We start from the raw sequence: 10,182 nt of genomic DNA on the forward strand, positions 1-10,182 counted from the left end.
GCATTTAACTGTATAAAAATATACAGGGCGCTTTGTGTGTCTAGATTGGGAATTAATCATGGCAAATATACAGGGCACTTGGGAATACAGATTAAAATAATCATTCTCCATAGGCTGGAAATATGATTACACATAGGAAAGCTCACAATAAGCCAGAAGGTATACGGCCGAAGCAGGGGGGTTATTTTACTGCCACCAGAACAAAGGCAAAAATAAAGTATGGATTTGGTTTGTCCTGCCCTGCAAATGACTACATGCTCTGACCTTGTTCACGTGACATTGTAACAGCAGGGGATCTGTCTTACAGGACTGCAGGGCACTGGTGCAGGTAACCAAGGACATTATTTGCTGCCCCTACTAATAAATCAAAAACATCTCTCTGGTCTCATTCCTCTCCTTGTTGCTTTGCATTTTTAGTTCAAGGTATGATTCCCTAGGACAAAAGGTTGTGCTGGTGGACATGCCATTTTTCAACTTCATCTACTCTATAGAATAGTGTAAATGAGTGCATCTAAAAGCACAGAGGAATAATTGGAGTGCCTCTCTTGCAGGAACAAAAAGATAAATATATCCCCAACGTCGTGCCAACCTGACTTTATGCTTGGTACAGTATATGTGTAACCAACAATGGCAGTCACATCTAGACTTGTCCTGATGCTCCATCTTACCCCTGCACAGCATGTTTGTACCATTAGCATTTAAGACTCTTTAACATAACTTCAGACTCATTAAAATCCAGCTTCCATGCTCTGCAACATAATATTACTCTCATTAACATTCTAATTTTTGTTTTATTAATATACTGTATTTCCAGACTCATTAATATTCTAATTACAACCTTACTTATGTTCCATGTTTCCTGACATTTAAGTCCAATCATTTTTTGCTCACAGGCTTGCTTTGTTGGTAGATTTTTCTTTAAAGGACTTTATTTTAAATACCCTCTTAATAACTTGAAGGTATTATGTACTTGTCTGGTACACATCCAGCAGTCATTTCTGTACAGATTCACTATCCTGCCTTTAATTCAGGGCCCCAAGGCAGAAAAGCCTTAGCAGTGGGAGTGCTTTGCTACAAAATATCTTTCAGTGCCAGGCCTAAGGTTGCGGGGACCCAGCGCAGCCCCCACCATACTCAACTTCTCGGCATGAGTCAGACCACCCCTCTCTGCGTGTGTGCACACATGCCCATGCAACTTACTCACATGATGCCGGACAGACAGACTGAAGCAAGGGAAATGCAGACAAAATAGTTATATTACCAGATACTTATGTATACTTTAGAACCATAATAATCCTCTTCTATGTGTGGTGCCAAATTCAGCTGACAGCTAGCACAATCTGCCACAGCCCTGCTTAATTTAAATAAACCATTTTTATAAAAATATACTTTTTTAGTATGATGTGCCATTGGACAAACTTAAAGGAATTACTGTCATGGGAAAACATTTTTTTTAAAAAAGAATAGAGCTTCTCCAGCAGAATCCTGTATTGAAATCCATTTTTTAAAAAGCACAAACAACATTTTTTATATTTAATTTAGAAATTTCACATGGGGCTAGCCATATTCTTCATTTACTAGGGCGCCACAGCCATGTGACCTGTGCTCCCCTCCCAGCAGCCAATTAGCAGAACAATGGGAAGGGGGTTAGATAGCAGCTCCCAGTAGATATCAGAATAGCACCCAGTGTAATTTAATAATAAAAAGTACACCAGAAAAATCATGACAGTATCCCTTAATAAAATCAATTAATTAAATAGAAAGTTGCCATTTTAAGTGCCTCTCAAGGCAACTTTCGCAATTTCAGGGAAATTGCGGTGCCGCGTATGCCATCCCACTGGCGATTTACATACTCGCTGGTGGGATGGCATTTTGGGGAGATTAGTCGCGGGCGACTAATCTCCCTGTCTGCCACAGCCCCAAGGGCCCCTGGGATCATACGATTCACGTTGCATACAAACAAACCAAGGGCACACATACATGTTAGGTCATATCAGCCAATGAGTTTAATGAATTGTGTGCTTTACTCCCACACTACTTCCTGTTAGTTAGAGCTACATTATTTCCTGTCAGGTGATCTCTGAGGGAGCACACAGACAATTACAAAATGGTGGCTCAAGGTAAAAGATGTAAAAGGGCAAAATATACTGATACATATATATATATAGCCCACGTATTATTATATAAACAATCTCTTGGTTAAGTATTCATTGTGAGGGAATAGTTTTTCTTTAACTCATATTTCAGCACTTAGTATGTACAGGTACAGTAGATGGATAACAACCTGATAGCACACTATGGTTTTCTTATTTTCTTTTTTCCTTGTAGAATACTGAAACAATATAGCCACCCTAACATTGTCAAACTTATTGGAGTCTGCACACAGAAACATCCAATTTACATTGTTATGGAGCTAGTGCAAGGTAAGTATTCTGCTGTGCCCGGCTATTAATATTGAGTAGTGACACTGTATAATACTCTGACAGCTCCAAGCTTGACAATACCAAGTCCTGGCTGTATAGCTAACACACAACAGACTTTCTCATTAGCCACTTTCCCATGTCTGTTCAGCCAGATCTAAAATGGAGCTGGGAGCAGGCATCAAAAATATTTTTTTCAGTCATTATTTATGAAAAAGTAAAATAAGCAGCAATATATGTCTTTCTTCTTCACTAAATTAGATTAAAGTTGTATGTATTCTATGTTCAAAAAGAGATCTGTTTTACAGTATCCCAGTGTCAATGTCATTTGCATAAAGTAGATTATTGTTGGATTCTTTGTGGAAGAAACTAATTAAGCAAACCTAATTGGTAAAATATTAAACAATATTTCCAATCTGCTCTGTTACATTCCTGACTTAAGGTGGCCATACACGCAACGATATTATCGTACGAAACCTCGTTTCGTACGATAATCGGTGCGTGTATGGCATGTCAGCGAGCCGACCGATATCGCAGGAAGCTGCTGAAATCGGTCGGCTCGCCGATCGGCCAAGTTAGAAAATTTTGATCGGGCGCCATAGAAGGCGCCTGACCAAAATTCTCCCTTCAGAGCTGAATCGGCAGAAGGAGGTAGAAATCCTATTGTTTCTACCTCCTTACCTGCCGATTCAGCCCTGAATGGTGTGTGGCGGATCTGACGATGTTTCGTGCGACCGATGGTCGTACGAAACATCGTCGGATCGCCACGTGTATGGCCAGCTTTACACTTCCCCAGCATGAGCATTTAATAGGATGGTGCACAGTGGTGTAAATTAAGGTAATTGGTCTTGTAGCAAAATCTGTTTAATGACAGAGACCTACCTCATGCATAGGGGAACATTTCCCTGCAAGTGCTGTCCTATGGGAAACACTTTGGTTCATGCCCACCATGATATCTGACTTTGGGTGTCAGGAAGATTTATACCATGATGTAACTTTGATCCAGTCATATCTTTATTTCATATCTTTGATCCAATCATATCTTTATTCTTTATTCATTCAAAAATGACATGCAACCCAATTGCATTAATTTTTGATATATTTAAAAGCTATTGAGTAGGGCCCTCCTTACCAATTGTATTTAAATATTAGCTGCATTTTATGTGTGTAATCTGTGTGTTTATTGTATACTCCCATTTATTGCACAATACTGTGGAACATGTTGGCAATTTCTAAATGCGTTATAATACTAATTATGATTATTAGGGTTGCCACCCTGCCAGTAACATACAGACCAATAGAGGGGCCAGGCATTACAAATAACTGCAGTGCATGTGCAAGTACATTTCTAATTTTGCTTTGTAAAGGAAACATAAAGTCACGAGAGGGGGGTGTGCCATTTTTTTTTAGCTACCCCAGTAACTCGAATCACTTGCCTTCTAGATTAATGACACTTCTTTGAATGTATTTACATATAAGGCTCACATATTTAGGTGTGCAAAATATTTTACCAAACAAAATGGTGTAAAGAGCTGGATTTCTGTTTAAGAAAATTGAAATTCTGCTATTTGCTGTCTCTGTTAATGAGCTGCCTAAGGCTGAGGGCACATGGAGTGTTGGCTCTGCTTCCTTACGCATTTCAGTGAAACTGCACTGACAAGTACAGCTTCCACCTCTGCTCAGCTGCACAAAATGGAGACGAGCGGGGATTAGCCTGAAAATGCAAAATCAGACATTTTTGTGTTGAACCCCAGTCAGCCCAAGGGACCGGATCCATATATTTCAGCCTGCAAAAAAAAACGCAGACTGAGAGCAGCAGAGCCAATGCTCTTTAGGAGACCATATCATCAAAATTATTTTTAAATTTCCCCATGAGCTATAACAGAGTTTTCACATGATGAGCCACGAGTTTTCATCATTGAACTGAATCTGACTCAATATCTGACCAACATCTTTCTAATGACCAGATCAGTTGGATCCCACTTCCATCTGCCTCTTTATAGTCACATTTAGTTACATTCACTGGGGCATCTAATAACTGATGCTACTCAGCAGTACATGATCATTATTGTCAAGCTCTAAATAATTTGTTGGTTTTTATAACTTGCCCATTGAGCTCAATTAAAGTAGAATTTAAGCCTAACTAAAATAGGGCAGAAATGTTGTGTTGTTAAGTTTTAAGGCTTCTGTACCAGCCCAGGGCAACCACAGCCCTTTCACAGAAGATCTGTGCTTCTGTATATTCCTCAGTTTCTCCCCATCTTATTTTCTGCTTATTTCCTGTACATGCTCTGTGCTGCTGTCACTTACTGAGGTTAGGGACCCACTTACAATATACTGTATACATAGAATATAAATGTCACAATATAAGGCTGATTAGTAATATATTTAGATTCTCACTACATGGTAGCTCTGACAACCCCTAAGCTTAGCTTCCCAACAGCTGCCCAGAGCACACTGAGCATGTGAATGTCACAGACACATTCCTCCCTTTGGGCAGCTCATTATCAAGGGCTTCTCAATGGACTGGAAATTCATTTTAGCAGCTGATGTTCTGAGGGATCAAAAAGAAAACTGGCTTCATATTCTTGTTTAGTGCCATCAATACCAGAAAGCACAGATATTCCTTAATTAAAACAATAGGCAAAAAGTATGTTCAGCACAAGCACTAGTCATTTGGCTCATGTTAAAAAAGGGGTGTATACTGTCAGACATTTAACATCTGCAAAATTACTTGTAAGGACATGCACTTGCACATATTGACATATTATATGTTATCATGGTAATACTATGCTATATGAAAATATTTAAATAGTCAGTCATTGAGTTGTTTAACTCTTATTCCCATGCAGGCAAAATTAGCAGAATGTATAAGAAAATAGCAGTTTATTCATAATGATTACGATATTGTATAATGCTTTTCACTTTGATGGCACCTAAGGAGTTAACAAAAGGCCTGCACTAAAACATATTCAGAACCTTTAAGTGTTGCAGATGGATTACTGCTTGATAAGGGCACAGAATCCATTAAAACATGATGAATGAACAAATAATTTTTTTTTAGGTGGAGACTTTCAGACGTTTCTACGCAATGAAGGTCCCAAGCTGAAGGTGAAAGAGCTGATTAGGATGTCAGAAAATGCTGCGGCTGGAATGGAGTATTTGGAGAGTAAACATTGTATTCACAGGTAAAGCAAGGAAGAATATGTAATGTTAAAAGCCACACAGGACAGGTCTGTGGCGCTAATACATTGCTGATTCTAATTTTCTACATACGTCACATAATAAAAATGACTGTACTAGCTGAGAGGGCATTGCTGGTAAAAGGGTTTATCAGGCTGCAAAGCACCTTTGTAAGTGTTGGTATAGCAAAAAGCTCTATACTGCATTGTTTTTTAGTGTGCAGTCCTCACAGATATTTAGCACCCAAAAGTGCTCCTTATAAATGCAACTTCTTAGCCTCTTATCTAGTAGTAAGTTAAGTAGTTAACTATGTTTTTCATCCTCAAAGAACATTATGAGCACAATCCTCTTTTCTTACTTATCACCTGTCTTTCATGCTGGGAGCACAGGGCTGCAAATTATGCTGTCCTCACAACAGCTCTTGTCTTTTGTTAAACTACAGCTGCCAGTGAATTTTGGGATTTTCAGTTTAAAGGTCCCCATACACGTGCCGATCCGATCTTCTCCTGATATCCTCACCTACTGGTGGGCGATATCAGGATAATCCAGGCTAATTGGCCCTGGGGCCAAATGATCGAATTCTAACGATGGGTATTGGAAAAGTCAGTCCGTGGACCGCATCAATGAGCCGACTAGATTTTTTAACCTGTCTGATCGAGATCTGGCTGATTTCAGGCCAGATATCGGTCGGGCAGGCCCGTCGGTAGTGCCCATACACGAATCGGCAGCTAGAATCAGCCCGTGTATGGGGACCTTAACAGTAGCTGCTGGTTGTATTAGATTCTACAGTCTCATTCTACGTGAGTGATTAGCATTTACTTAATTATTGTATATATGTCTAATACATTTATCAGGCAGTATTGCTTAATACACCTTAAAACTTAATTTGTTCATGTTTTGCATTGCATCATACTACATAAGATTACATGACTTTCATTATCTGTGGTAGTGTAACAACAGCTGAGTATAACACAGTGTTCTGTTTTACTAGGTCACTAAATAAAGTGATTAATGGGGTTTTCTACAAATGTACAGGGCCCAAGTTAAAGAAAAAAAGGGCCAAGGGCAGTGCAGAACAGGGTAGGCCAAAGAGGCAGCTGCCTAGGGCGCAATGATTGGGGGGTGCCAGGCAGGAGCCTCTCCTGCCTACCCCTAATGCTTCTTTGTCATTGCCTCTGCCGCTTGTCATTAGCGGCGGATGCAATGACCGATCTAATCGCACCGCCCCCCCCTGCGCTTTGGCGCGCATGCGCCGTTGGGGGGGGTGGGCGGAGTTGGCCAACCGGGTTGCCTAGGGCGCCCGGTCGGCTTGGCCCGCCCCTGGTGCAGAATCATGGGGCCCAAATCTGAGGGAGGAAAAATCTACATAAATTAACCTGCAGACCTCCAGCTGTGGTTGGGCTACAACTCCCTATATTCCCCAGTTTAGAATGCATTTGCTTCCAAGCAGCAGAGCATTAAATGCTAGCCTATCAATAGAACATGTTAATATCACAATGTTTAACTGATGAATAAATTGATGTAGACACAAGCACATAAAACATTCCGATCTATAAAGTGCATTACTTTGTACCATAAACTGTGAATGTACCATAAAATAATGTTAAAGGAGCAGTTACATATATTTACAATACACAGGCATCCACCATTTATGGTCCTTTGGGTATAACACTGTATGAAAATTGCATTATGTGCACAGCTGGGGGCCCAGGGTAAATGTCCTTTCTGCCCTACACTTAAACAGTCCCTGCAGCTGAAGTCTCTCAATGCTCTCCTTCCTGCTGACAGGATCGCTAGCAATTCCTGCCTTAAATAACTCTGTTTGCAGTATATTGTTCTGCATTTTTGCACTGATAGCAGCAGAGACATGAATGTTTTTCAGGTATTAAAAATTAGCTTTAAATTCCTGGCAGGGACCTTGCAGCCCGCAACTGTCTCGTCACGGAGAAAAATGTCTTAAAGATAAGTGACTTTGGCATGTCCAGAGAAGAAGAAGATGGAGTGTATTCATCCACTGGGGGAATGAAGCAGATTCCTGTTAAATGGACGGCACCAGAAGCCCTCAATTACGGTACAGCATGTCTAAATTCATTCCCACTGTGCATCTCTATGAAAAGCTGCAAACAGACTGTATGAGAAACTAACTGCCTGCTTCACATATTCTGCCCTTCTACCATCTGCTCCCAAACATTACATCCTGTATGATATATCTCAGTAGTACAAAGTCTGTGATATCTCATAAATTACCACTTTCCCTTTTACCTCTGTTCAAAGCAAATCAGTAAACTGGCACTGAAGCATTCCAGATTTAGTTTTATTGCCATTTATTTTAGCCTTTTGTAATTTTCTCCAGTCTTAGATTGCAGCCATGCTTTCAAGGGATATGTACAATCCCTAGCCAAGTAATGTACCCTTTTTCTGCTTCTTTTTACTTTGTGGTTATGATCATGTAGTACCCAGTGCTAACTGAGCACTGGCCTAGCTATCAGCTTCTTGGTTATGATGGTCATGACTCTTCTTCCATCCATAAAGAATTGCGCATTTAGTGTATGAATATACTGCACAAAAATGAAGATACAAAGGGAATTAAACATCATTGCACCAGAGATTTGAGACAGCGGCCTAGTCATTAAAGATTTAGGTCACCCCTGTTCTTTATACCTACTCTGTGCTATTTGCTAATATTTCATACATAAAATACCAGCATTTTAGAGGTTGCAGTATACACATTGCAAGCTATATTTAATCTTTTTCTTGTGTGATACCTATTCAAATTTTAAGGGAAATGAGTTGGTTTAAATGATCTGGTATAGAAACTAAACTAGACAATACACCTGTGTATTTCAGCCCTCTGCACTAAGGCTCTTTTACAGTAACATTTGAGAATTAAAAATAAAATAAAATATATACATTTTTCTAAAAATTCATTATTTTAATTACAGGCCCCACATATTTGGCTCCTGTGTATATTGTCCCCATACACTGAATCGTATGGCTGCACTAAAGCTAGAATTTAGTTCAGGATTTGGCTGAATCCCAGTGCTTTCTGCAGGATTCACATGATTCCTAAGTGCTCTGCCAAACCTAATCCAGCTCTCAATTTCCTCTGAATTAAAACCTCTGGGCAACAAAATACAATCATTTTTTCACTGTTGATGATACACTATTTCAAATCTGAATATGCAAATTATGGTTTGGAGTTGGTTTCATATCGTTAATGGAGGATTTGGTTTTTGACCGAATCCAAATATTTCATGCATCCTTAAAAAAGATCATACCTGCATACATTACTGTGTGATGAATTTCTGTCTGCATTGCAGGTCGGTACAGTTCAGAGAGTGATGTTTGGAGCTTTGGTGTCTTACTCTGGGAAGCCTTCAGCTTGGGTTCTGTTCCCTATGCAACTATGAGCAACCAGCAAACAAGGGAGATCATAGAACAGGGTAAGTGTGAAGGAAGAGAGACTTGGATAGAATGGTGAAACCCCTGAAAGAAGAGCATAAGAGATATTTATATCATTTGTGTAATCCTGTTTGCATTGGGCATTATTCTATTACACCTGGTGCTTGATAATAACTGCTACACCCACATATTTATGAGATACAAACACAACTTGTTTATCCAACTCTTCTTCATCTCAGTCTCTCTTATATACTTCTATTGTAAAAGACAAAAAAAAAATAATGTTACTACCTTAGCACATTCAGTGGCAAACCACAAAAAAACAAAACTCAGGGGCTGCAGAAAGCAGGTTCATTGGCTCCCTAGCAATCAGTAGATTTCCCAGCAAACATCAGGTAACAAGCAAGGTTAGTAACTAGAAAGCCTACAAGTGTAGAGATCAATTTAGAAGAAGCAGAAAAACCTGTAGTGACCTAAGGCTGATGCCACACGTGGCATTTTTACGCTGCCTATTTTCTAATTCTCTCAGCGGCTGAAAAATGCACGATATCATCATCCATAGAAATAACTTGAAAAGACTCGAAGCAAACCACACAATGCGTAAATATGCTAGAAAACGCCTTACCACGGATTTTTCAAGCATTTGCCGAAATACGCCAGTATTTGCACAGCAAGCTATTCCTATGTATACACAAAGGTAGCTGCCAGACCTAGCGGAAAAAAGCGGCGTTTTTTACTATTTCGCACTATTAGCACCATGGAAACGGAATTTGCTACATCATCAGTACTAGGCTGAAAAACGCCATAGTCAGGGGCTGTGTGGCTTGTGCAGCGTTTTGAGGCTGAGAAAATATGCAGCGTAAAAACGCCACCATACCACACCAACCATTGCTCAGCCAGTAACACCTTTACATGTTTCACATGCATCAGAATTCACACTACCACCACTAAGGGTGTGTAAGGTTCAGCTATTTACAGCTGCACCCCAGCTCAGCACAATCACCACAATAGTAATGGCAAAGGATGAAATCTAAATAACTAGAGGCTGTAGTTATGCAGTAAAATGGCACAATGCTTTATTTACAGAAAAAGGATTACACAAACATGGACTTTCCAGAATCGTTTCTGGCATATACAATAAATACTTTCCTGCAACTGTATAAAGTGGTCAAGTTAT

The 10,182-nt window shown here is 39.8% G+C and overlaps 1 protein-coding gene and 1 long non-coding RNA gene across 2 annotated transcripts in view; one reads left to right on the forward strand and one right to left on the reverse strand.

The window, feature by feature from the left end:
* Nucleotides 1-8,964, reverse strand: part of LOC116409774 — a 59,113-nt gene extending 50,149 nt beyond the window's left edge. The window contains exon 1 of the long non-coding RNA XR_004222047.1: nt 8,882-8,964. This is a non-coding gene — a long non-coding RNA (uncharacterized LOC116409774). The remainder of the gene's footprint in view (nt 1-8,881) is intronic.
* The window catches only part of fes (FES proto-oncogene, tyrosine kinase), a 72,114-nt gene that overhangs the window by 57,019 nt on the left and 4,913 nt on the right, over nt 1-10,182 (forward strand). Inside the window, exons 15-18 of the mRNA XM_002932240.5 lie at nt 2,329-2,423; nt 5,485-5,608; nt 7,517-7,674; nt 8,924-9,046. Coding sequence (XP_002932286.2) covers nt 2,329-2,423; nt 5,485-5,608; nt 7,517-7,674; nt 8,924-9,046 — 500 coding nt within the window. The remainder of the gene's footprint in view (nt 1-2,328; nt 2,424-5,484; nt 5,609-7,516; nt 7,675-8,923; nt 9,047-10,182) is intronic.

Source organism: Xenopus tropicalis, chromosome 3, assembly GCF_000004195.4.
Source record: "Xenopus tropicalis strain Nigerian chromosome 3, UCB_Xtro_10.0, whole genome shotgun sequence".
NCBI lineage: Eukaryota > Metazoa > Chordata > Amphibia > Anura > Pipidae > Xenopus > Xenopus tropicalis.